This window comes from Eublepharis macularius, chromosome 1, assembly GCF_028583425.1.
Source record: "Eublepharis macularius isolate TG4126 chromosome 1, MPM_Emac_v1.0, whole genome shotgun sequence".
NCBI lineage: Eukaryota > Metazoa > Chordata > Lepidosauria > Squamata > Eublepharidae > Eublepharis > Eublepharis macularius.
The window spans coordinates 239,197,852-239,225,195 of NC_072790.1; the positions used below are offsets into that span (position 1 = coordinate 239,197,852).

Below are 27,344 nucleotides of genomic sequence, written 5' to 3' on the forward strand. Positions count from 1 at the left end.
CAGCTAGCAATTTTCCAGCATTTAGTGGCATTGAGGGGGAACCCCAGAAATGTGAGTGTGGGGCAAAAGCCAAGTAGCAAGAGGGGGGTTGTGGGAAGATGGCAGGCAGCTTGCAAGGTTCAGGCTGTGTGTTTGTCTCTCTTCTTGGATGTACTTGAAATGTGGGCACGGCTGCAGGGCACGAGCCAAAAGAACCTCAGCGTTTGGTTCTTATCCACGACTCAGCCTTTGGCCAGATGGAGAAACCCAGAGGATAACATTCCAGTCCAGAAGATTTTTAAGTACCTTGCAGTATGGGGGTCGTTTCTTTACAGTTTTGTTTGTTTAAAATTCTTTGTTTCCAGAGACATCTAGCAGCCCCCCCCCCCCCCCCCACAGCTGGATGGATCCACTGTGTGATCCCACAGGGCCACTTTTCTATAATTATGAATGCTGTATTAAGAGTAAAATCTGACAACTAGGTGGTAAACTCTGCAATGCCAGTGACCTACGGGGTGCCGGATCACGCAGAATACATTCCTTAGGTATAACCCCAACCCTGCGAATAAATGCTCAAACCAACAGACAGGTGGCACAAATGACCCCCAAGCGCGATGCTCCAATGGAACCTCCAATGTCAGAGGAAGCATACCAGAAGCCAGGGGACAGATCACAGGCATTATCAAGCCTTGACTGTCAGCTTCCTGGAAACATGGGGGGGGGCACTCTGTGAAACAGGATGCTCGATTAGATGGGGTTTTTTTGGTCTGATCTAGCAGGGCAATACTAACAGACAAATTTAACATGGACAGGACTATCAGCAGCGGTTAACCAATGATAGCTAAGTAAAGCCTCCATGTTCAGATGCAGTCTACCACTGAATACTAAATTTTTGACACTAACAGCACTGGGAAATGTAGGGTATGGGAAGCCCCATCAGCCAGTGAATGCCATGTTCTTGTAAGACTAACCAACTTATCTGTAGCATAAGCTTTCGAGAACCACAGCTTTCTTCGTCAGATGCATCTGACGAAGAGAGCTGTGGTTCTCAAAAGCTTATGCTACAAATAAGTTGGTTAGTCTTAAAGGTGCTACCGGACTCTACTATTTTGCAACTATAAACTAACACAGCTAACTCCTCTGGATCTATGCTCTTGTAACTTTCCGGAGATACCCAGCTGATCACGGTGTGAAACGGGGAGCTCTGGCCTCATCCAACAGGGTAGTTCTTGCGTAGCGCTGTGCAGACAGGGATTTAATGACTTCAGCTGTAAACTGGGACCGAGAGCTGGAAAAGATTCTAGTTTTTTGATGTTGTTTTTATCTCTTTCCTTGGGAAAAAAAAGGAGAGTCATCTGACTGCAAACACCATCCGGGACATTTTAAAATGCTGATTAATAAAGACATTTTATACAACTCATCTGACCCCAAGCTGTTTTGGGACCGAAACGCTGCCAATTGTGAATATGATTTAAATCCTTTGTATTGCAGCTTGGGGTCAGAGCAGGAGTGCAGAAGGGCGGTTTTTAAAGTGGAGCATACGGGAATTGAGAGCTAAGGCTGCCATCCTCCCTCTCCTTACTGAGGCTTGCGGTATTTTTTCCCATTCTAAAGCCAAAAGAGAGACAATTCCTTCTTTTATAACTTGTTAGTATTGGGGGGGGGGCGGTATGGAAGATACTTCTCCGTCCTGGCCCCAGCCTGGTGGAACGCTCTGTCTAGCGAGACCAGGGCCCGGCAGGATTTGTTATCCTTCCACTGGGCCTGTAAGACGGAGCTGTCAGCCAGGCGTTTGGGTGGTGCTATGCGAAGCCCCCTGGCCTGTAGATTACAGAACATGCCCTCCCTACTGGCAATACCTCCATCAAATAAACAGTCCCCACAGTGATGCTCTGGTGATGGGGAAGGTCGGTTGGCTGGCTGCTGTGCCGTATGAATCTGTATACATATGTACTTTTAACTGTGTAAATCTGAACTGTTTTATGATTTTAACTGGGGCCGTTTCCACACGGCTTACCTCTCTTCGTAATGTCCTGGTAGATCGCGCAAAAAATGCGGAAGATTGTGTTTCCTCGCGCGAGATTTGCGTGATGTCACGTGACGTCACGCAAATCTCGCGCGAGGAAACGCGATCTTCCGCATTTTTTTGCGTGATCTACCGGGACATTACGAAGAGAGGTAAGCCGTGTGGAAACGGCCCGGTATTAATTATTTAATGTGTTTTAATTGTATATGGTTGTAATCTGCCCTGAGCCTGCTGATGCGGGGAGGGCGGAATATAAATCAAATAAAACAGACAGTAGATCTGGCACTTTATGGTTACCATCCTCCAGGTGGGGCCTGAAGATCTCCCAAAATTGCAACTATCACCAGATTATAGAGCTCGGTTCCCCTGGAGAAACTGGCTGCTTTGGAGGGTGGACTTTACGGCATTATACCCCCGCTGAGTTCCCTCCCCAGCCTCCACCCCTAAATCTCCAGGAATTTCCCAACCTGGAGCTGGCAACCTTACGATGTAAAAACTACTTTATACCAAGTGGTGCATCTAAACCTACAGTTGTCCTTGTGGGCTGGCACTGCTGCTCTGTCGGAGGAAGGCCTTTTCTCCACACTTGCCTCCTGAGATCTTTTACTGGAGATGCCGGGGACTGAACCGGGGACAAAACAGGTGCTCTGTCCCTGAGCCACGGTAAAAGTGAACATGCTATTGGCCCAGGTAGTATTGTCTCTTCTGAGGGCAGGGGAGCTCTTGGGGAGGACTTTCCTCACATCTGAGATCCTTTTCAGTGGAGATGCTAGGGACAGAACCTCTGGAAACCTGCGCATGAGGTGCTCGGATACTAAGAGCCAAGCTACAAGTCACGCCTGACACAGGTTGGACACTTGTCAGCTTCCCTCAAGTTTTGATGGGAAATGTAGGCAGCTTGGCAGAATGTTGGGCAAGTGACAGCTGAAAAGTCCATTGGACAGCAGTCGGAGAGCCAAGCTGCAGGACCAGGACGCCTACGTTTCCCATCAAAACTTGAGGGAAGCTGGCAAGTGTCCAACCTGTCAGGCGTCACTTGTAGCTTGGCTCTCTGCCACACCTCGGTCTCTCTTGCTGTTTGTGTCTACTGTGACAGGTGGGGGCTCTCCCTAATAACACCTGAGATCCATTACCAGGAGATGCCAGGGGCTGAGCAGTAGCTATAGACCCACCGTACAATGAGTGAGCAGTGGCTTGGGGGTGTCAACAAAGGGCAGGCTCACGAGGCCCCCACCATATTTTCAAACACACTGGCAAACCCAGATTCCTCCGGCTTTCAAGCTCCCTTTCCCTTTTTTCCTGCTCTCACACACCTCCCTCCCCAACATTTCCATGCCAAGTGCAGGCCCAGCCATGACCTTCAGCGTCACCATAGCAACCAAGAGGGCAAGGCCTGCTGTTATCATAAGCAATTACTGCACTGGTAATAATCACTAGGAAATAAAGATGATTTGGGCCGGTAGGGAGAGACAGAAGCTGTGGGGGGAGAGAGAAGTAACACCCCCCCACACACACACACTTTGTATCTTTTTCTTTGGAACATACACAGGCCAAGCCCACTTCTACTCTTGAAATTTAAAAGGTTAGAAGAGGAGGAGCTTATTAGATAAAAGAGCAAAATGGAACCACCATGTTCAGAGGCAGTATACCTTTACAGGGGGAAAATAGGGAATATGTCTTGTCTGTGGCCCTTCCCAAAGAATCAGGCTGGCCGCTGTGGGAAATAAGATGCTCTTGGTCTTGCTCAGCAAAGTTTTTTTTTCTATTCCTCTAACATCGCTTCTGCAGAATCCTAAAGCGGTAGACTACATTGTGCCACTTTGTACTGCAAGTTTCTGAACCCTCCTTCACGGTGAAAGCTGTTTTTTTTGTTTTGTTTTTTTAAAACCTCCCTGCAAGGAAAACAAGCATATCACGGGGGAAAGGTTCAGTCCAAATCTTTGCTTTCTGTGCTGGTTATCTCCTTAGAGGGAGAGGAGTTAGCCGTGTTAGTCTGTAGCAGCAAAATAGAGAAGAGTCCAGTAGCACCTTTAAGACTAACCAACTTTACTGTAGCATCAGCTTTCGAGAACCACAGCTCTCTTCGTCAGAGAACTGTGGTTCTCCAAAGCTTACGCTACAGTAAAGTTGGTTAGTCTTAAAGGTGCTACTGGACTCTTATTTTCCTTAGAGTTTGTCTTGTCTGTTTTCAGACAAAGAAACATTTAAAAATACCACATACACACACCCCTTCAGAACTTCACCTCCCTATGTTAACAAGTGAACACCACCCTGCCTTTATTAACGCCAAACAGAGGGCAGGGGAGGCTGGTGTAGAGCTGCTAGCTAGCAGTTGGAGTAAAAACAGAAGTTCAACAGGTGTGGTTATTCCTTGCTCTGATGGTGGGAAGCTTTACCTGTCGAAATTCCGCCTGTGGTAGGAGAAACAAAAGCAGGAACCCTACAGAGACAACAACAGAATAACCACCAGTGATGTGGCTGTCTGTAGGATGAGAGGTGGCAAGGAAGGGAATGTTAGCAACATCTCTGCCAGTTGTCTCAGAGCCAAGGGGAGCTTGCACTTCTCTTCCTGTTGCAGGTATAAAAGGCTTGGGAGTGGCCAGAGGTGTAAGCAAAACCTAAGGCCCTTGGCTCATAGCCTGTTTGTCTTGAAAGAGCCAACTGAGTGGAACCAGCGCAAGGCACAGCTTAGTGTATTCTTTGCTGTGTAATGTGGTGGTGGTGGAGAGTGCCCTCAAGTCATAGCTGACTTCTGGCGACCCCTGGTGGGGTTTTCATGGCGAGAGACTAATAGAGGAGGTTTGCCAGTGCCTGCCTCTGCAACCCTGGTCTTTCCTGGAGGTCTCCCATCCAATTACTAACCAAGGCCGACCCTGCTTAGCTTCTGAGATCTGTACTCTCTTTGTACTTTTGTCAGTCGTTTTGGGCCCCTCGCTGGGGGTAAAAAGCAGGGTAGAAAATACCCAAAGAACATCAGCAAAGCTGCCAGACAGCTCTTCATCATGCTGGGATCCAACTCCAGCGGAGCACTCTTTCCCCAAGGAACACTGTGTATTTTGTTCTAATTGTCATTTGGACTGTGTTACGATTTCCTGTGAACTTTTTTGGGGGAGCCAATTTTTGGCGGAAAGGGGCGGGGGGGTTAAACAAATAGTTTAGAACAAGGAGCTCATTCCAAGCGAGTTGCCCAGAAGATGGGCTCTTTTGGGGAAGATGCATTCAACTGGAGAAGGACCGATCCGAATGCAATCTACTTAGGAATCTCTGGGGTTGCCCGGTGAGAAGACGACCCAGGATTCTTGGTGGCTGAGCGTGAGCCGCTGGGAAAGAGGCTGCGTTCGACAGTCCCTGACAGTACAAAGACGAACGATCCAACGTCTGCCTGCTTCCGTATAGTCTGTTCAAACATTGTTATCATTGCTAGAGCTGTGTTAAGGATTCTGAGGTGGCACATAAATCTCTGCAATCAATGGGAGCCGGTATGGGGCAGACAGTGTGTCGTCGGTCTTTGGCGAGACATGGGTTCAAGTTGAAGTTATTCTATGTAATCCGCCTCGAACGTTCCTGCTCAAGCACGGACTCACCAAATGACCTCGGGTCAATGCCTTTATTTCCACTTAACCTACCTTGGAGAGTCTGTGCAAGGATAAAAGAGCAGGGAGAAACCTCCTAAGTCATGCCCTTCACAGACTGGGACCTGCACACCTGCGGGACTGCCTCTCCCATTACGTCCCCTGCAGGTTGTTGTGCTCTGCAGACAAGCAACTCCCGGTGGCCCCCGGCCCGAAGGACATCCGTCTGGCCTCGACCAGGGCCAGGGCTTTTTCTGCCGTGGCCTGATGGAACGCAACCAGGCCAGGGCCAGGGTGTTGTGCTCTGCAGACAAGCAACTCCTGGTGGTCTCCGGCCCAAACGACATCTCTCTGGCCTCAAACAGGACCAGGGCTTTTTCTGCCCTGGCCCCGGCCTGGTGGAACGCTCTCCTACTGGAGATCCGGGCCCTGCAGGCCCTGTTACAGTTCCGCAGGGCCTGTAAAACAAAGATGTTCCATCTGGCCTTTGGTTGAGGACCAGCGGGTGTCCCCCCTCTTCCACCTAAGACCACCACTTTTTTCTGGGACTGCCCTCGGCCATATGCTATGGCCATATATATACCTATATACAGACTCCCAAGTGTTTATTTGTGGTGCCTGGACCATTTTAATGATTGCTTTAAGATTATTATTGATTTTATAGTTTTATAATTAATTTATTGTGTTTTTATGAATGTTGTGAGCCGCCCTGAGCCCATTCATGGGGACGGCGAGGTATAAATCAAATCAAATAAATAAAATAAAATAATGCCTAAGCTCCTTTGGAGCATACTTTTTAAAAAAATGTAATTCTCTGGAAAATGTATTCTTAAGTATTACAGTTCAATAAGAATTCAGCTGAGAATCTTAGCCTTTTTATTAAAGCAAGTATCTAGTCCTATGAAGATACACTTGGGCATGCACGGAGGATGCCTGCTGAAATTTTAGAAGCACGCATTGGCAAGGCAAGTTTCTAGTCCTTAGGGATGCAAAGATGTTTGAAAGCAGCCGCGTCGGCTGAAATCGCAGCAGCTGATGAATGGGGCTGAAAGCAGATGAAAGTGGAGATTCGACGTCCTGCCTACCTTCTTGCCTTTGTGTAGGACTCGCAAAATGGAAATGAATTATGCAAAGGAGCAGGACGGATGCAAACGAGTGGAGTCTGCATAATTCATGTGTGTCACCAAATCAGGACTGCGCCTTTGAACAGAATCCCAGAGATTTTTTTTTTAAGGCAACTTAATTACGACCTCAACAGAAGCCTTCCGAAAGACTCAGGAGATCAAATCCAAGGGCCACCCCACCCCTCGTTCTCCCCAGGACTGCCCCACAGGGCTCCTCTTACCATGATGCCCGTGAGCAGACAGACGCCCTTGCCACAGTATGTGTGCGGAACCATGTCGCCATAGCCGATGGACAAGAAGGTGATGGAGATGAGCCACATGGCACCCAGGAAGTTGCTGGTAACATCTTGTTGGTCATGGTACCTGCCGAGGAAGCACAGGCAGCTATGGTGAAATCAAGATCTAGCCGGGCGCTTTTCTCGCCTCCATACGTTTGAACACCATCTCAGTTTGGTGTAGTGGTTAAGAGCGGCAGGACTCTCATCTGGAGAGCCAGGCTTGATTCCCCACTCCTCCGCTTGAAGCCAGCTGGGTGACCTTGGGTCAGTCACAGCTCTCTTGGAGCTCTCTCAGCCCCACCCACCTCACAGGGTGATTGTCATAAGGATGATGATAACACAATTTGTAAATTGCTCTGAGTGGGTGTTAAGTCGTCCTGAAGGGCGGTATTTAAATCAAATGTTATTATTATTATTATCATCTTAAGAATGTGTTCTCAGAATGCCATCGATGCTAAACTTTTTAAGAGAGAGGCGCCAAGGCTCAGTTCCAGAAAGAAGTGAAGCTGCTTTATTCTAGAGGTATGGGACGAGGCTGCCTTACAGGAGCCCTGCACAGACAATAACAGTAACAATAATGTGTGATTTGTATACCGCCCTTCAGGACAACTTAACGCCCACCCAGAGCAGTTTACAAAGTGTGTTATTATCCTCACGACAATCACTCTGTGAGGTGGGTGGGGCTGAGAGAGCTCTGAGAGAGCTGTGACTGACCCAAGGTCACCCAGCTGGCTTCAAGCGGAGGAGTGGGGAATCAAACCTGGCTCTCCAGATTAGAGTCCTGCCGCTCTTATCCACTATACCATGCTGGCAAGAGAGCAGGCACACATGCAGTTGGCCCCGCCCTTGCCTCTACAAGATCGCTAGGTCATCTGCACTATACAAATGCGGGAAGTGCTCATGCACGCACACCTCCAGCCCTGTGATCGGCAATGTTCGGAAAGCAGCGTTGCTGATATGGGAGGGGTTGCTGGAGGGGGCGCTTCCTCTGTGTGCTTGCAATGAGTGCGTGACACAGCAGCCATGCGGGAGCAGAGCCAGCACGCTCACGTCTGCTCTACCATCCCATGAGGTGAGTCAGCGTGCGGATGGGGTTGTCTGCCCCTTGGTCCAAGATCAGTCTTGTCCACTCAGACTGGCAGCAGCTCTCCTGGGTTTCAGGCTGAGGTCTTTCACATCCCATCACCTACAACCTGGTCCTTTTAACCAGGATTGAATTTCAGACCTTCTGCATTCCAAGCAGATGCTCTACCACTGAGCCACGGCCCCTCACCCTACTCCAAATGTGCTTGTCTCTATTACCCAGCACAGAGTGCCCGAACCTGCCACATCCAGTACTCCAGCATCTCAGAAAGTCTTCCCCAGCCCGGCTGCTAAAGATCCCTTGAAGGACCTTCTGTGTGCGGAGCGGGTACTCCGCCACTGAATGAGGCATGCATCTTTCTGAGCCACCTCTCACTGAAAAATGTAGAACAGCAGGATTTTGAGTCCGGGGGTGACAAGATTTTCAGAGTGTAATCTTCTGAGAGTCAGAGCTCCCTTCTTCGGACATTAGTCTGACGGAGGGAATTCTGACCCTCCAAAACTTGAAAGTATTCCCCCACCTTCTGACACCACCGATGCCGCCTCCCTCCCAGGCAAAGGGATAGGTAAGTAAGCGCCTGACTTTCAAAATCTCTGTTTTCTCCTCTTACCCGACGACAGGTCAGAGTAAGCAGCCCCCAAGGCCCATATCCTACCTTTTTAAAAGCGAAAAGTCGAATAGCACATCAGAAACTAATTGGCAGCTTATGCAGATGTTGTAAAACGGGTACAATACGATCCAGGCTCCTGTTAACAACCTGGCGGCTGCATTCTCCCAGAACCAAGGCTCCTGGACAGCACCCATAAGGCAGCCCTACGTAAAGTACATCATGGAATCCAATCTGAAGATCATTAATGGCTCAAATGGATAAGAGGAACATCATGGGTCTCTTTCCCTCCATAAAACACAAATTGTACCTGAAATCCGCCTTGAGGACATAAGGGTTTTATTTAAACCCTTCGACCTCTGTTCAGTTATGTAACAACCTGGCTCTCTCCTCTGTTACTAGTATTGGGAGGGGGGCAAGTTTTTAAAAGAACACATCTCTTCTCCTTAAAAACGCTCATAAAGCAGGGAAGCCTGGTTTCAAATAATAAAATCAAGATGAAACCCTCTCTCCTCTTTCTACATTGCCCCAATGCAAATTGAGGCATTGCAAGTCTGCAGTTCGCATTCTGTGGACAGAACGAGAGTCACAGGGTCTTCATTTCTCTGATTAAGCCCTAAGACTGCATTCCAGATGGCCCTGGATTTGGGGCTGTTTTAATCCTTCAACCTCTGGATTTTCTAGTCCGGATAGGAAAATCCAGGAAGTGAAGGATTACCGTAGCAAAACAGACAACAGGGGTTGGATTCGCTCTATGGCATGAACGGCTGAGGCAAGGGCATTTTTCTTCCAGGAAAAAGGCACAGATAGCAAACTAATTTAAATGGGTCCCACAACCTCTGGGCATCGTTGCTGCCTGCATATTTTGCAGGGGGCCAGAGGGCACATCTAAGTTGATCTGGGTCTTAAAACAAAGTGGTACTCCATCAAACATGAGTTGTGTTAAGGCTTGGAAAGTCAAAATCTTTAGATCAGGGCTAGAAACCGGGAAGGGGGGACAGCATAGCTATGAAGACTTCCCTGGAAGTCTATGGGACCCTTCCAATCACAGGACTCTCTTGTCGGTGAGTTGTCACCGCAGCATGGAGCTGGTGACACTGGAAGTTAAGGCTGGCCAGACTGATAGGAGGTGGGTGTGCACATGGTGCAACTGGCATTGGCGTCTTGGTGTCCAGTAGAGCCTGACAGGTGTTGAAGGGCCGTGAAGAGTAATGCCACAGCCTGGGCGAGTCACCTGGCACGCCACCAACACTATCACACACCCCCATGAGAGACGCTATGGGAGCAGACAGACAGCTGAGAAGCCGGCTGCAGATGGACTGGGAGAAAACCCAAAGAGACTGGTGTGATCCACGTTTGTGTGAAATGGCTCCTTCCCTTCAAAGGGCACTTCCTCTTCTAGAGGCAACAGCAATTCTCCCAGGCTGGTGCTGCAGCTCAGCTTTTCCTAGGAAAGGAGAGGCAACTTGGCTGTGAAGGGAAAGACACTTTGCTCTGCTGGAAATAGCTGATGTGGCCAGAAGTACATGTAAGTTGTGTACGTATGTGGTGGGGGGGTGGCTTTTGGTCCTGCAAGCAAACATGCTCTCTGGGTCCTCCATCTAGGGCTGTGTGCACACTCCCTTCCGCACACTCAAAAATGCAATCTTAAGGATTTCAACTCTTCTTTTAAAAACTCGAGTTTCTAGCTAATGGTTGCTAGCTAATGGTTTCTACCTTATGGTTGCTAATCTTGCAGGCTGATGGGATCTCAGGGAACGTGGTATGCTGTGCCACTCTGCAACAGCATAGAACATGGTATTATGTTTCTCACCATTTCGTTGTTAATTTTTCACAATAAAGAAGTTTCTAGCCCTCGTGCCCGTAATGGAAGAAAGGCTGGTGTCTCAGGATTTGGCTTGAGGCTTCAGTATCTAACAGATTCTCTCAGGGATGTGAAAAATCAGAATCATGTAAAGTATAGGAACTACGCAACTATACATCATTTACATAAATTTAACATACCAGTTACAAAACACAAAGCTATACAAACTTAGCCCTGAAGACTACAGCTGCAAACTCCAGACAATTTAATCCAGTGATATTTAGCAGCTTTGGGGCCACATGTGGCATTCGGACATGCCGCTTGTGGCTCTTCTGAGCACTGTTCTCCAATGTGGCAACCTGCCCAATGTTTTAGGAAAGTGGGCAAGACCCTCGCCTGACGGGGCATGTGGTTGGCAAGTGGTTCCCACCTTGAAACAGCCTCAGCCACAGCCTGAGGAACGGATAAGCTGTGAGCCTACTTGAGTTGCAGGCCTCCTGCCAGCACTGGAAGTCAATGTGCCTCTTTTGGTCGATGGTAAGAATGAATGTAGCTCTCTACGAGTCACAGAGTACCACTGTATTAATTAATTAATACAGTAGAAATCTCTCCTGATGAATCAGGAAGCGTTTTTTTAAAGAACTGCTGTTAATCTTATTTAAAAAATGGCAGGTACCATCTCGGAAGAGGCATTCCCTTAACACTCTCACACAGGAGGGAATGCCTCCCAGAAGAGGCACTTCCATCCGAACAAGGCAATCTCCACCCACTCTCACGCACAGCCTAGAATGCCTCCACACACACAACCAGAGAAAAAGTGCCTTGTTGCTTCAAAAGAGCTGTATGCGGATTGTTAGAACTCACCCGATTTCAAGCTGAGAGCCCAACTGAAGAGCATGCCTCTTCCCCAGAAGAGCATGCCTCTTCCCCAGAAGGAAAGGATGGCCAGCTTCTTATACTTGGGAAGCCACTTCATTCCCCAGACAATGCTTAGCAGACCTAGACGGCATCACACTCCACTGTATGAAGTGGGTATCATTGGATAGTTGCCACCCAAATTCCATCAACCTCCTACACCTACTGCTTTTTGCTGACACTACCCACCTGGCTGGTCTCTTGGGGAGACTGGGTCCGAGTTCAAATTCCTGCTCAGCTATGAATTCCTCAAGGTAACCTTGAGCCAGTGACTCTCTCTCAGCCTCGCCTACCTCACAGGGTTGCTGTTGGGGAGAACTAGATATGACATGCTAGAAGGAAGGGCAAGATACAACCAGCTAGCAGAAGGAGGAGCCAAGATGAAAGAGAAGCATCTACTGGCTACCCCACCCTCTCCCATGGGCAGTAAGGTGGACAGGGGAGCGGCAACAAGGTAGACCCAATCAGAGAGAGGGGCACCAACAGATCCAACAGAATTCAGAACCGTCAATGATGTACTGCTCTCCCCAACTGTCAGGTCCTATAATATAGAATCATGGAGTTGGAAGGGGCCATACAGACCACAGAATCATAAAGTTGGAAGGGGCCATACAGACCATAGAATCAAAGAGTTGGAAGGGGCCATACAGACCATAGAATCATGGAATTGGAAGGGGCCATACAGACCATAGAATCATGGAGTTGGAAGGGGCCATACAGACCACAGAATCATAGAGTTGGAAGGGGCCATACAGACCATAGAATCATGGAGTTGGAAGGGGCCATACAGACCATAGAATCATGGAGTTGGAAGGGGCCATACAGACCACAGAATCATAGAGTTGGAAGGGGCCATAGAGACCACAGAATCATGGAGTTGGAAGGGGCCATACAGACCATAGAATCATAGAGTTGGAAGGGGCCATACAGACCACAGAATCATAGCGTTGGAAGGGGACATACAGACCATAGAATCATAGAGTTGGAAGGGGCCATACAGACCATCTAGTCCAACCCCCTGCCCAGTGCAGGATCAGCCTAAAGCATCTCTGACAAATATTCATCCAGCCTCTTCTTGAAAACTGCCAGTGAGGGGGAGCTCACCACCTCCCTAGGCAGCTGATTCCACTTTTGAACTACTCTGACCGTGAAAAAGTTTTTCCTAATATCCAGCTGGTACCTTTGTGCATGTAGTTTAAGCCCGTTGCTTCGGGTCCTACCCTCTGCTGCCAACTGGAACAGCTCCCTGCCCTCCTCCAAATGACAGCCTTTCAAATATTTAAAGAGAGCAATCATGTCCCCCCTCAACCTCCTCTTCTCCAAACTAAACATTCCCAAGGCCCTCAGCCTTTCCTCGTAGGGCTCAGTCTCCAGACCCCTGATCATCCTCGTCGCTCTCCTCTGCACCCTCTCGATTTTGTCCACAAAATAAAATAATAATAAAGTCAGCAGCCATCAAGGAGAAAAAAGCATGCAAGTCTGGCTGCCCAGGCACAGACTGGCTTGCAAAATCTCTCACTTGGAAGAATAATAAGACCGGAGAGCGGGCCCAAATATTTACCACCCAACCTTAAATGTGGGCCCAGGCAGCCCAGAGCCCTCTAATATTGAGCCGAAGGCCGTGAGGCGACCCGAGGGGATCTCTCCAAAAGAAGATCTTGGAGAAGGAAGAGGCGGCCTTCGACTCCTGGACCTCACCCTCATTCCCATGATACGCCTTCCTCCTTTCCTCCCAGATCATTAAAAAGGCAAAAAACAGATGGCGTTTTTGGCAGACGCCTCCTGATCAATTTATCCAAACCTTGCAACTCGTCTCTGAATTGTGTGTTGTTGTTGTTTTAAGGGAAAAAATTCCTATCCCCCACATCTCCTAGATGTAGAGAAACTAATGAAATATAGGACCGTAAAAATGAAATATTACGAGCTCATACACAGAGATGCAAAGATACATTTTCAATGCTCAATTGAAGCGTAGTTTCTCCAGAACCGTTCTGTGCAAAATCTGCAAATAGGTTTTCAGAGAACAGCCTCCTCTCTCACACACGCTGCTATCCACTAACCAAGCCAGAACAGTTTTTCCCCTACGCGAGAACTCAGCCCCCAAATACAGCAAATTAAGGTCAATTTGGGAAGACAAGGCAGGTATAAATGAATAAAAAATGAATGAAATAGATTAGATTTCTATCCTCTAATGTTAGACTTTCCTCTAACGATCTCAGGGAATAGTACATGGTTTTTCATCTTATCTTCACAACTTCCCTGTGAGGTAGGTTAGGATGAGAGAGAATGATTGGTCCCAGGTTGCCCAATGAGCTTTAGGGCTGAGAGGGGATTCGAACCCAAGTCCCTCCAGTCTGACTGTTAATTACCACACTATACTGGCTCTCCATCTATCTTCAGGCTATCGTACTTTGGTCACATCTTGAGAAGGCAAGATTCTCTGGAAAAATCAATAATGCTAGGAAAAGTGGAAGGCAGTACGAAAAGAGCCTGAGATGGCTCGACTCAGTCAAAGAAGCCACGTCCTCCAGTTTGCAGGATCTGAGCAAGTCTGTTAATGATAGGATGTTTTGGAGGTCTTTCATTCATAGGGTCGTAGTAGGTCTGAGGTGACTTGAAAGCACATAGCACACACACACACTGGCTGTCCAACAAATGATCAGCCCGTGACTGACTGCAGGACTAGATCTAGGCCCCAATTAATGCCCTGAACTTTGATTTTTAAAAAGTCGGCTTTTGACATACACAGAGCTCTTCCCTACGTAAACTTCCAGGCTACTCAGAACTCTGTTTCAGGTACGCTGCCTTTCACCTGGCTGCTTAAGAAATGAGTCACCACATCCTAAAAGCACGGAGAGGTGGAGCAGAGAATACGGAGCTAGATGGACCAGAACTCCGACTCAGCACGCAACTGCTTAGGACATTCACGGGCAGAAGGTTCAGGATTGCCCATCCTCCCCAAGGGTATGACACACGATTATCTTACGGCATTTGCTGGTGTGGATGACTTTAAGACAGAACAAGACCTAATTCATGCAGGAGAAGTCCACAACAGCCCTCATCCTCAAAAACTAAATGGAACCTCCATTTTCAGAGGCAGTATCGCCCTGAATACCAATGCAGGGAGGGTAGAAGCTGGGGAGACTTTGGCCTACAACCCCTGTTTGTTGGACTTCCATGAAGACACAAACACATGAAGCTGCTTTATACTGAATCACACTCTTGGCCCCTCAAGGTCAGTATTATCTACTTAGACTGGCAGCAACTTTCCAGTGTCTTAGGCAGAGGTCTTTCACATCACCTAATGCCGGGTCCTTTTAACTGGAGATGCCGGGGACTGAACCTGGCACCTTCTGCATGCCAAGCCTATGCTCTACCCTCCCTGTGGTCATCTAGGTAGAAAACAGGACACGGGATTCAATAGCACTTTTGCTCAATCTAGCAGGGCTCTTCTTCTGATCGCATGGAGATCCCCTTTTGGAGATCCCCTACTGGCGGTTTGCTTTTCACCAAAATGCAGCGGAGCTGTCTGGTAATCTTTTTTTTAAAAGCTTTCCTGTAATTCCCCAGGCTGGAACAGCAGCAAGACAGGTGGCGAAGTGAAGGTCGGAGCATCACCCGTGAGGGATGGCGCGGCTATTAAAAGGCGTCTCTGAAACTACCAGCAGGGCGGAGGAATTGTTATCTAGGAAACCTCGCTCTGAAAAGAAAACACACACACACACACACACACACACACACACGCACGCCAGGTTTCCCAGCTGCTTTCCTCGGGGATGGAGGTGTGAGTGTGCATGAGCATGTTGGCCAATTAAAAACCAAAGAGGAGGAGAACAGCTCCCAATATGGGAGAGAGAACAACCTCATTCCCTTTGCCAAACAGCAGAAAACCAAAGTCAGCCCTTGAGGGCCTGTTAAGAAAAAGCTTCGTGTTCTTTCGAAAGGAGCAGCTTCTGCTCGGCTGGTAACGCTTGCTCCTATCCCCAGCTCTGCGGGAATGGGGTGCAATTAATACTCTGCACGTGCTCAAGGGCACCCTCACCTACGGCACCGCTCATTTCAAAAATGAGCACTGCCCCTCCACCGCCTCTCGTGGCACTAAAAACCACTTTCCTTAGCTAAACTCCGATCAGCTTTCTCTTCCTTTCTAAACCCTCCATAGGAATGGAGTCCTTTTGGCTGAAGGCAGCGAGAGATTTGGAACGGAGAGCTTGGGATTCGGCAGGTGGCGCTCTAGAGTCGAGTCCGAAGCAAAGTTCTTTGGGGGTTTTTAAATCAGCATGCACCTCGGCCCAAGAAAATCAGAGATGCTGCATGCTCATGAGCAGCCGCACATGAACATACTCCCAGGAGGCAGCAGCTACTCTTCTGGGAGAGACCCCGAGGTCACATCTGATGGGAAGCCAATCCTTGACCTCCCTCCTGCCGCCTCGCTGCACCATCTCAGAAGTGAGCTGGGTGTTGTGGGTCTAAGCTAAGGGAGGGCCTGAAAGACAGTTTGAGATCTTGAGTAGGGTTGCAGACACCTAGGATGGTGGTGATGATGATGATGATGATGATGATAACAAAATCAAATGCCTACCCTTGTCCTTGCTACTGACTGTACTGCTCTCACACTATGTAATCCGCCTTGAGTCTCAGTGAGAAAGGCGGACTATAAATGACATAAATAAATATCGCTCTTCAGGACAACAATGCCCACTCAGAGCAGTTTATAAAGTGTGTTATTATTATCCCCACAACAATCACCCTGGGAGGTGGGTGGGGCTGAGAGAGCTCCGATAGAGCTGTGACTAACCCAAGGTCACCCAGGGGACTTCAAGTGGAGGAGTGGGGCACCAAACCTGGCTCTCCAGATGAGAGCCCTGCCGCTCTTAACCACTACACCCAACTGGCTCTCAAATCCCCAACATCCCTTTGAGGTAGGTTAGGCTGAAAGAGTGTGTGACCGGCCCAAAAGTTACCCAGCAAGTTTCCATGGCAGAGCAGAGGTTGTGAACCTGATCCCAGTCCTACACTCTAATCGCTGCACATCACAGCCCTTGTGTCATGTTCGGGTCCAGTACAAGGACTTTTTATCAGATGCATGCTCTGAGATCCGCACAGGAACTCAGAGCGGAACTACAAGTGACAAAAGGCACAGGTTGGACACTTGTCGGCTTCCCGCAAGTTTTGGCGGGAAATGTAGGCAGCTTGATGGAATGTTGGACAAGTGACAGTTGAAAAGTCCATTGGACAGCAGTCGGAGAGCCAAGGTGCAAGACCAGGATGCCTACATTTCCCATCAAAACTTGAGGGAAGCTGACAAGTGTCCAATCTGTGCCTTTTGTCACTTGTAGTTCCGCTCTCAGTTCCCAGACACACAGGAGCCATATCCTACCATGACAGCGGCATACAGGGAGTGGCTGCTTCAACCCCCCAAATGCCATTTTCCTGACTTGAAAGGCCCTTACCTCCTTGTGAAGATACAACAGAGAAGGGGAGAACCCTGTAAGCTGCCTTGAGAACCTCCACATTCGGAGTAAGCAAACCTCTGAACACCAGTGCCAGGGGGAAACCCCAGGGGAAGGCCTCAGCCTCTATGCCCTATTGGCTGGCCCTCCAGACGGACTGCTTGGCCACTGTGCGAGACAGGATGCTAGACAAGCGGGACCATCAGTACGATCCAGCAGGTCATAGCCCCTCTCTCTATATTGCCTTGGTCAGGCCGCACTTGGAGTATTGTGTGCAGTTCTGGAGGCCTCACTTCAAAAAGGATGTGGACAAAATCGAGAGGGTGCAGAGGAGAGCGACGAGGATGTTCAGGGGTCTGGAGACTGAGCCCTACGAGGAAAGGCTGAGGGCCTTGGGAATGTTTAGTTTGGAGAAGAGAAGGTTGAGGGGGGGCATGATTGCTCGCCTTAAGTATTTGAAAGGCTGTTATTTGGAGGAGGGCAAGGAGCTGGTTCCAGTTGGCAGCAGAGGGTAGGACCCGAAGCAACGGGCTTAAATTACATGCACAAAGGTACCGGCTGGATATTAGGAAAAACTTTTTCACGGTCAGAGTAGTTCAAAAGTGGAATCAGCTGCCTAGGGAGGTAGTGAGCTCCCCTTCACTGGCAGTTTTCAAGAAGAGGCTGGATGAGTATTTGTCAGAGATGCTTTAGGCTGATCCTGCATTGGGCAGGAGGTTGGACTAGAAGGTCTGTATGGCCCCTTCCAACTCTGTGATTCTATGATTCTTATGTTCTTATCTTTGGAGAAAGGAAAAGCAAGCCGATCGCCCCCTGACAAATCCTCATTCAATTTAAACTCAGCCGCAAAGCTCTCTAACCACCGCTGAAAAACACACATCTACATGTACAATTCGTTTACTCATCAACAATAGATGTCTCCAAAACGAAGATGGAGTACTAAAGTTCAGCATGCCTCAGCTACTAGCAATGCCTTAGGGGATGGAACAAATTCAGTGGCTTCACCCTAGAGAAACCGAGGCATGAAAATATGCCTCTTAGCAGGAGCTGGCACCCGAGTACAGAGGCAGAAAGCAGGGTCCTCTGTAGTAATAACAACAATAATAAAAAAAACCCAGCAACAACAGCAGCAGCAGCAACATCATTCAATTTATATACCGCCCTTCAGGACAACTTAACACCCACTCAGAACATTTTACAAAGCGTGTTGTTATTATTAACCTAACGACAGTCACCCTGTGAGCTGGGTAGGGCTGAGAGAGCTCTGAGAGTGCTGTGACTGACCCAAGGTCACCCAGCTGGCTTCAAGCGGAGGAGTGGGGAATCAAACCCGGCTCTCCAGATTAGAGTCCTGCCGCTCTTAACCACTGCACCAAACTGGCTCCCCATACAGGCAGGGAGACTTGTAGCAGCAGCCAGAAGTCTGAAAACGGGGCACATCCACGGTCACCCCGCTTCTCACACATCTGGTAGCGACCAAGGATGTTTCCTTCCTTGCAAAATGCCAAGGTCCTTTTACTAGCATTTTATTAAGGATGCAAGATCGGCTAAGCCGGTTCAAACCGAAGCTGCGTAAGCCACGAGGAAGGCAAGTCGCCGGGGTATCGGAAACAAATGCCTTTCCTTCCCTGCTTCCCCCCGCCCCCGCGGCCTCCTCTCCACCCCTCTCTCTTCTGCCAAGTTTTTGACTGTAAGCACCTTGGGGCAGGGAGCAGCCCTCACATCCTCTGCCAAGAGTCTCTATTTTGATGAATAATAAATAATGATTAAAATAAATAAATCATCTGTAACGAGGCACACGGGGAGCTGAGGGTGCGCAGCGATGCAAGGATACAAGATGGCCAAGATCTGGCAATCAGGAGCCCGGCCAAGCAGCAGGGAGGGCTGCACCTTTAAGCCGCTCACACCCACCCCTCATCAGCACCATCCTCATTTCTCGGCTCTGTTCCCCGTTCTGCAGTTCAGCTGTTTCGCCTGGCAGGTGGTTGCTCCCATCTCCTCTCCACCGTTGCCAGGGAGTCCCGCCTACACCCCACGTGTACCCTGCCACCTTCCTCCTTCCCCTACAGTTTCCTTCATGTATCTCCAGTTCTTTTTTTTTAAAAAGGCTGCTTTGCAAACTCTGCCGCTGCGAGCACCCTTGGGCTTTCACGAGGGCAGAGCGGCCAGCTGCTTCAGCGCTGAAAAAGAGGAGTGTGGGGAGGCAGCGGGAGATCCTGGGAGGAAAAGTGGCAGGCAGGAGGGAGCATTTAACCCTTACCTGGCTCATCTCCCCTTCCACTTATAACCCGTCTCCTTGGCAGACAAATAAGTGGGTACTAGATCAAATCAAGCCTGAATTCTCCCTAGAAGCTATAATGACAAAATGGAGGCTATCGAGTTTTTTTCACATCACGAGAAGATTCTCTGGAAAAGTCAATAATGCTAGGAAAAGTGGAAGGCAGTAGGAAAAGAGGAAGACCTAAAACGAGATGGCTGGACTCAATAAAAGAAGCCACGTCCTCCAGTTTGCAAGATCTGAACAAGTCTGTTAATGGCAGGACATTTTGGAGGTCTTTCGTTCATAGGGTCGCCATAGGAAGGAGGCGACTTGAGGGCACAGGACACACACACACACCTTGGCAGACTTATCAGAAATAATCTTGGCTAAAGGGGAATGGGAGACGGGGATGCAGGAGTGGAAGGGAGCAGAGGTGCAATTCCCAGCCCTATATAAAAGGAGTGTGGAGAGGCAGTGGAGGGATCTTCATAGGAAAAGCTTCCGGTGGGAGGGAGTGTTCAACCCTTAGCCAGCTCATTTTCCCTTCCTTATAACCCATCTCCAAGGCAGTTCCTTTCTCCATGGGTTCCTTGGCTATGGGGACAGGGAGTGCAGGAGCCAGGGTCGCTAAACAGAAGGGATTAGGTGTGCAATTCACAAAGTGGAGCAGGCAATATTAGCAGCGGATCTGCGCCAATCAAGCGCCATGTGTGTTCTTCTGAATTTAAGGAGTGGGGGAAACTGGTGGGGTTGGTGGGCAGAGGGAATCTGGGGGGCTGTGATAGCTCTTGGTAGCCCTGGAAGGAGCTAGCCATTTATCCTCTGAGCATTTCCCCCGCCCGTCCCCGATTTACAGTAACCATGGGGTCAAGAACCAGAGTGGATGGGAACCATTTGTTGTGGGTGGACAGTTGGGAAGAGAAAGAGGGGGACGCAAGACAGAGAGGGAGCCTGCCAAAGTCCAGCTTGCTTTACAGAAAGCGGGAAGACAGCAACGCTCTGGCGTCCAACCAGACACCCCCGAAGCCAAGAGGACAGCCTGGAGCCACACTGACTGAAGCCAGAGGCAGATGATGCTGGCTAGCCCTGTCTCTTCCCCCATCTCTCTCTCCTTTCCCCCCTGCCTCCGCAAGAAATTCCCCCAGCATGAAAGCATTCCCTGGGTCTGGATTAACCAAGCCACAAAGTACCCTGCTGCAGATGACAACCCAGCTCAGTCTGAGGCCCTTGCTGCAGTTTGAATTAATGAGTGGAATAGAAAAAGAGTACAGGCCTTTACCCTTCCCCAGACTCCAGAATATACTTGTGGCTCGCCTGTGAAAATGCAGAAGCGGTTGTTGTGCCTCCAGCAGGAGGTGCCTGTAAACTAAATTCAGCCCACTGGGGGGTATTGGACAGTCACTGCTTTGTCACCAACCCCGAAGTCACAACCGTCCATCAAGTACGTTTCTACCCCATCCTTGTCCCCGGGATCTCAGAGCAGCTATATGGTTTTCCCTTCCGCATCTGGTCCTCACAACAATGCTGTGAGATAGGTTAGGCTGAGAGAGAGAGAGAGAACATGAGCAACTGACCCCAAGCTTCGAGGCTGAGCGGAGATTTGAACCTGGGTCTTTCAAATCATAGTCCAACACCCTAAACATGACACCCCGCTGGCTCAGTGACAGACCAGTAGCTCTGAATGCAGAAAGTCCCAGACTGAATCCCTAACATCTCTCATTAAAGGCTCTTGGGCAGTAAAGGATGGGAAAGGCCTCCCTTTGCCAAACACTTTGGACAGCCTATCAGAGCAGACAGTACTCAGCCATTATCACACTTTGTACATTCACTCATGACATGGAAGGGGCTGTGGCTCAGTGGCAGAGCACCTGCTCTGCATCCAGAAGGTCCCAGGTTCAATTCCTCGGCATCTCCAGTTAAAAAATATCAGGCAGCAGTTGGGGGAGGCCTTTCTCTACCTGAGGTCTCACAGAGCCGCTGCCAGTCAGCCTAGACAAATATGAGGCTAAGTGACACAAGGAAGAGGGAAAATCCAAAAACAGAAGCTGCGTAATACCTTTTGATCCAGACCAAATGAAACAAGACATTAAGACTGTGCAAGCTTTCAAGTCAGGCAGAACTCTTTAGCAGCCCAGGGGTTCAAGCACAAAAACCAATACAAAAAAGCCGGGAGGGAGAACAAAGTGCTCTTTCGTTTCTGCATCTTGGGTTGGATGCCGAGAGGACTTCAGGAAATGGCTAGTCTTAGCCTGTCCCACGGCATTCTGGGAAGAATGCGCAACAAGATGGAAGCCATCCAACATAAAACATAAAATCCCAGAGTTAATCAAATGTCTCTCTGATGCCAAAGGGTCCCTTTAGGCTGAGCGCAGAGGAAAAACAGACTCACCGCCATAAAAGTGTCATGTGTTCACCTGGGAGGTCTGCCCCAAGGAGAGTTACGCAAGCCCGCCCCCCCCCACACACACACATCCATGCTAAGTTTTATTGCTGAATATCTATCCTTAAGGTGCTAAGCCAGCTCCATTAAGCAAGGCAAAGAATGACGAATGACTTCTGGATCTCCATCTCGCCCCCCCAACCCCAAATCACACTGAGTTATGGGTTACATTAACCCCTGGTTGAGGAAGGGAAGGGGAAGGAAGGCTTGTCAATCTGAACAGTCTAGATGCCAGGGCAAAGTCACACACACACACACCGGCAGGCATCGCTGCAAAGAACACGACTGACTAAGCTATGCCCACCCCAACTCCCACAGCGTAATTACTACCTGGCAAGCTACAGCAACAAGCAGGAGGGGGGCATCACGCGCTCCCGGTGGCAGGGCCCCGGTCTCCACTGGGCTCGCTGGGAGGCGGGCAGGGAGAAGAAGAATGGAGGCTCGGCCAACCATCGAGCCTTGTGGAGGTCATGGGCAAGAGATGCCACTTGGTGCCCCAGCAAGGCCAAGATCTCTCCAACTGCGAGCATCTCCCCCCCACCACCACCCTGCAATGCTGAGTAATATGTCCTAGGCTTATGGTTTGCAAGCTTTCCACTTCCAGGCAACTCTTTCTGTGCTGACACATCTGCAGAGGAGGAGAGCGAGTGTTCGCCCGTTCTCCGCATCCTCACTACAATTCCCAGGGTGCTTTGGGGGAAAGCCGTGACAGTTAAGGAGAGATCAAACAGAGAGATCTGTAGCCATGGCTTCCAGGGAATCTGAGAGCCAAACCTTTGGCCTAAAAAGAAGCCGCAGGAAGATCAGGGCCACAGAGTAAGGAGGCAAGGATTTAGGGAGGCGGGTGGCAACCCTCCTCGATGAAGGGTCCCCTTAGCCTCCACCTTTCCTTAGGAGCAGCCACCCGCCAGAGCCGCCGCACTCACCCAGGCCTCTTTCAAAAGCAGCGTGGTAAGCTGTATGTGCCCCAAACCTCTGCAAAATTCCTTTCCTCTTGGGAGAATCCTGCCAACATGTTAGTTCACAGGGAAAACAAGCAACAACAACTAAATACCCAAGGTGGCCGAGCTCTTGTGAGAGGAAGGGAATCTCAGGAGACGTCGGGATGTCCAGCAGCCAGGGCATGCTTGGCTTGTAGCATTATTCTTAAAGAGGATTAGGGAAGGAAGGAGTGCCAGTGCGGCATTCAGATGGAAGTGAGAAAGGGTGAGGCTGTAGCTGGCTGCAGGAACAGCTACATATTTAGCCAGCAATGCTAGAAAACTGGAGGGGGGGATTCTTCCCACCATTTTCCCCATTCAAAAAATGCCTTCCTCGAGCTGCTTTAAGCCTTGGTAGGGAAAACAAGAGTGGTGGCACAGAGCACATGCCTTTTACCTCTACCGAGGCTTAAAAGAGGGCCCATCAGGGAAATGGTGTGGGGTGGACAAGAGGTAATCCGATCTGCCTCCTTCTGCTGCAGCTCCGCTTTTAAGGGACAAACACACCTAAAGTTGTTTGTTTCAAATAAATAAGGTAACATTCCAGTTATGGAACTTCACATCACACATCGCTCGGCCCTCGGATTCTTTTGGGTTTAAAAAACTTTCAAGCTCTCGGGGTTGCCAAGATATCTTTGAAAATGCTACATGCTCAGGGAGATGGACAAAGCTTCCAGTGGCCGAGGATGAGATGTCTAGCCTTGAGAACAAAACCCGATTCAGAAATGCAAGCTACCAATAACCGTTTCCGCAACGTGTTCCGGTTCCATAACGGTATGCAAGCTGCAGGACTGAAATTTCTCTCCGGTGCAGAGCTCGGGTCGCCTCGGTGCAGAACGTTCTGCATTCTTGAGCAGGGAATCCTCACAGGCTTTCCTACGGCGAGGCCCCGAACGCATGCACAAGCTCACCTCTCACACACGCGCACCGTCCAGGCAGCGATAATCCACAAGGAGATGCTGAATACCAGCAAGACCGTCCCGGGACAGATTGTCATGAGGGTCTTCATGACAAAGCGGGTGTTGAAATTGATTTTGTTCAGGGCGCCGATGCTGCGGGAGGAGGCGTCCGTGAAGAGCTTGCTGTGCAAGAGCATCACGCGGGCGATTAGGTAGAGGCGTAGGAACATGGGGATCGAGAGGATAATATCCACGTCGGCCTCCGCCAGCGAAGCCGTGTACGAGAAGGCCAGCCGGGCCGTCCAAAAAAACTTGTACTCCCCAGGGATGGGATGGATGGCGCAGACCACCATCTCCAAACTGATGTAGAGGATGCGCTCGTAGGTCATCGCGATCCGCCAGTCGTCAGCGCCGTTGTCAATCACGAAGAGCTGGCATGATGGGGGAAAGAGAGAGAGTCAGAGGGTGAGCAATACACAGAACAGCCGCCTGGATCTTGGGGTGGCCCTGGGCTCCTGGGCTGGCTTCTCCAGAACCTGGGCTGTGAGCCCACCGGCACGTGTCCTCCTGTACCAGGAATATGGATTAGATCCCAATATACCCTAATTGTACACATGTATTCTGGTGAACTGTGTATGAACTTTAATGTGCATCATATTTTTCTACTGCTGTTCATGTGAAAGATTTTACATGTTTCTAATGCTAATTACTATAACATGCTAATGACTATCGAAGATGGTAACCCAGATAGGAGATCAGGGATTTGATGAAAGAAATCTCATGGAGAGCTAGGTGTGAAGTTTATTTGTGTAACTAAAAAAAGGTAAAGGTAGTCCCCTGTGCAAGCAGCGAGTCATTACTGACCCATGAGGGGACGTCGCATCACGACGTTCTCTTAGCAGACTTTTCTTATGGGGTGGTTTGCCATTGCCTTCCCCAGTCATCTACACTTTACCCCCAAAAACTGGGTACTCATTTTACCGACCTCAGAAGGATGGAAGGCTGAGTCAACCTTGAGCCGGCTACCTGAACCCGGCTTCCGCTGGGATCGAACTCAGGTCGTGAGCAGAGCTCGGGCTGCACTACTGCCGCTTACCACTCTGCGCCACGGGGCTCTATTTGTATGAGTGCTTACTGAAAATTCAATGCATTTCATAGCAGATCTAATTCTAAATGAAGCCTAGATTTATTTGAGAGATATTAGGAGAATTAATCCTTGTTGCATGTACCTGTTCTATATGCGTAGGTTTTATTTTAATAATCCTTTATATTTTAGTATCTTCCTTAATTAAAAAGATTAGAGTTTATTTCAATAAAGAATAAACATTAATCTCTAAAAGAGATCTCTGTGTGCCTTAATGGGAAAAGTTAAAACAAGAGAAACCCCATTCCGATTATTTGTACTAAGTAACAGATTCTTCAAAGAGAGATCTCTGTTTTTAGGCTTCATTATCTAAAGCCTTCGGAACCATTCAGAGTTGGGCTACAGATCTCAAAACCGGACAGTTTGGAATCTTTAATAAGGCATGGATAGCATAATCCATGACACTCCAACACATGCCTCTAGCCCTGCCCAAGCTTTACAGGTACCTGAGCAGGGCTGGTAGAGACTGCCCTCAAGTCACAGCTGACTTATGGTGACCCCTGGTGGGGTTTTCAAGGCAAGAGGCGGTTTGCCATTGCCTTCCTCTGCGACCCTGGTCTTCACTGGAGGCCTCCCAACCAGGGGTCATTTCGTAGAAAAAGAGCTGGAGGAACTCATTAGCATAACTCATTGGCATATGCCACACCCCTTGACATCACGGAAGTGTGTCATTGGCATAACTGATTTGCATATGTCACACCCCGACATCACTGATCCTGGCTATTTTGGACCCAATCCTGGCCATTCGGGGCCAAAATTGGGCCTAAAATGGCAAAAAGGGGCTGAAAAGGGCTGAAAAGGGCCCCAAAATGGTCAGGATCGGGCCGCTGCTGAGTGGGAGAGTGATCCACCACCCGTCAGAGGCCGTTTTGGCCCCAATCCAGGCTGAAACAGGCCCAAAATGGCCGAGAGTCAGGTAGGCGGGACCACCTGATATGTGACCTCTTTGGGGAACTGCCAGAACTGCGTTCCTGCGCTTTCCCCCTCAAAATGAGCCCTGCTCACAACCATCTTGTGAGGTAGGTGTTGGGGGAAACTTTTATTACCTCTGTTTGCCAATTTGAGGTCCCCCTTCTCTCCTTATCTGAATAATAAATCAAGGCTTCAAACTTGGTGACCACAGAAGTAAGAGGTTTATTTAGCAATAACCCTGATGCAGCCAATTAGGTAACTGAATGCCTACAGGAAAGCATCAGCACCAATTACTAATCAAGGCCGACCCTGCTTAGCTTCTGAGATCTGACGAGATCAGGAGGGAACCAAATTCTCAGCAACACGGTGCTGGAGGCAAAGGCATTTCTCTACCCTTTCCCTGGCTGCCAAAGAGTCTTATTCCAACTTGCAGGTCTAGGACTTCTTTTAGACCTCGGAGACAGTGGCATGCTCCAACTCAGATTAATATTACCTAGCACGCACACGGTGCTTTCAGTGTGCAAAGCCCTTCGCACACGTCAGCATCCTTACAACAACCCTGTCAAGCAAGCCAATACCATCACCACATTGCAGACTGCAGTGGACAAAGACTGACAGCAGCTGGCCCAAGGCCTCCTAGGGAATTTGTGGCAGAGGCAAGAGTTGACTTCCTGGATCATAGTGTCCTCCTAACCATTTTGCAATACTGTCTCCTAGGATTGTGCCAAATCTCTGTAAAGTGGGAGAGTGAAATTTGATGCGCAGCATGCAACAAGCAAGAGGTGATCTCTTCCTTGTCTATCTCCCCTCTCCTGTTACTTTCCTGGGAAAAATTTACTTTCTTTCAAAGGCATCATGACAGGAGACGGATGGCTGGGGGGAAAGTGAAGGGGGAGGAAAGCAGCTCGGGTAGGCAAAGGGTTCTGTAACCACCCCACTGCATCCACGCTGGGCTTCAAATCTCCCTCCACCCTCCAAGGAACAACATCAATCCAATTCCAAAGGCAGACTGAATTTGGCTCCTGTGCTTCCCAGGTGTCCTGGGACATTCAGTCCTGGTAAGAATGCAGCACTTTCAACACGTCATGTATATCAGACTGGTAGCCTGTGGAAAAGCCTGTCAGTTTGTACGCTCAAAGTTCACTACCGGGTATCTCATATGGACAGAATCTGGGACCCTACCAGACAGAGCAGGCGTCATAGGAGGCTTGGGCCCAAGGAAGCTCCGTATAGGCTGCCACCTCTCTGGTAGAGGTTTCCTCGGAAGAGCCCAGAGCAACCAACCAACCCCTTCTATTTACTCTTTCCCAGTAGGTTTTATTTGTTAAGTGACTGAATGAGGCCTGAGGACCCAGGCAGAATAATAAAGAACTTTATTTAGAAGGTTTATCAATAAATGGTGTTCAAGACTTTGTAAAATAAAGAGAATAGTAAAGGCTGGTGAACAAACTAACTAAAACACCCTAACATGTCTAACTAGACTGTTCCTGGTAACCGGCTTCCATCTCACCACTTCTGGATGAGGGATCCCTCCATCTGCAGCAACCTCTCCCTGGCTGCGCTCCCTAGGAGTGAACCCCTCCCACTGTGGTGAGGCCTTTTATCCCTTCTCTCAGTCACCACCACCCCTACTTTCCTATTGGTGTAATTTTCCCCACCAAATCCCCTCTTGCCCAATTACAGGGGCCAAAGGGAACCTGGGAAATGTAGGCCCTGGAGTCACTTTAGTGCAGGCTTCCCCAGAGCTACTAGGCCTCATTAGGCCCAGGCTCATAATAGCAGGCGACTGTGCCAGAGAGCCTGAGCCTGAAATAGCTTGGTATGTTCAAGCATCCATTGGTTAGGTCCAAGTTGAGAAATTCCTGGA

At 49.2% G+C, this 27,344-nt stretch overlaps 1 protein-coding gene across 1 annotated transcript in view; it reads right to left on the bottom strand.

Annotated features, from left to right (window-relative positions):
• The window catches only part of KCNN3 (potassium calcium-activated channel subfamily N member 3), a 140,721-nt gene that overhangs the window by 56,298 nt on the left and 57,079 nt on the right, over positions 1-27,344 (bottom strand). The window contains exons 3-4 of the mRNA XM_054973280.1: positions 23,434-23,852; positions 6,923-7,064 (exon numbers count right to left, since the gene is read on the bottom strand). Coding sequence (XP_054829255.1) covers positions 6,923-7,064; positions 23,434-23,852 — 561 coding nt within the window. The remainder of the gene's footprint in view (positions 1-6,922; positions 7,065-23,433; positions 23,853-27,344) is intronic.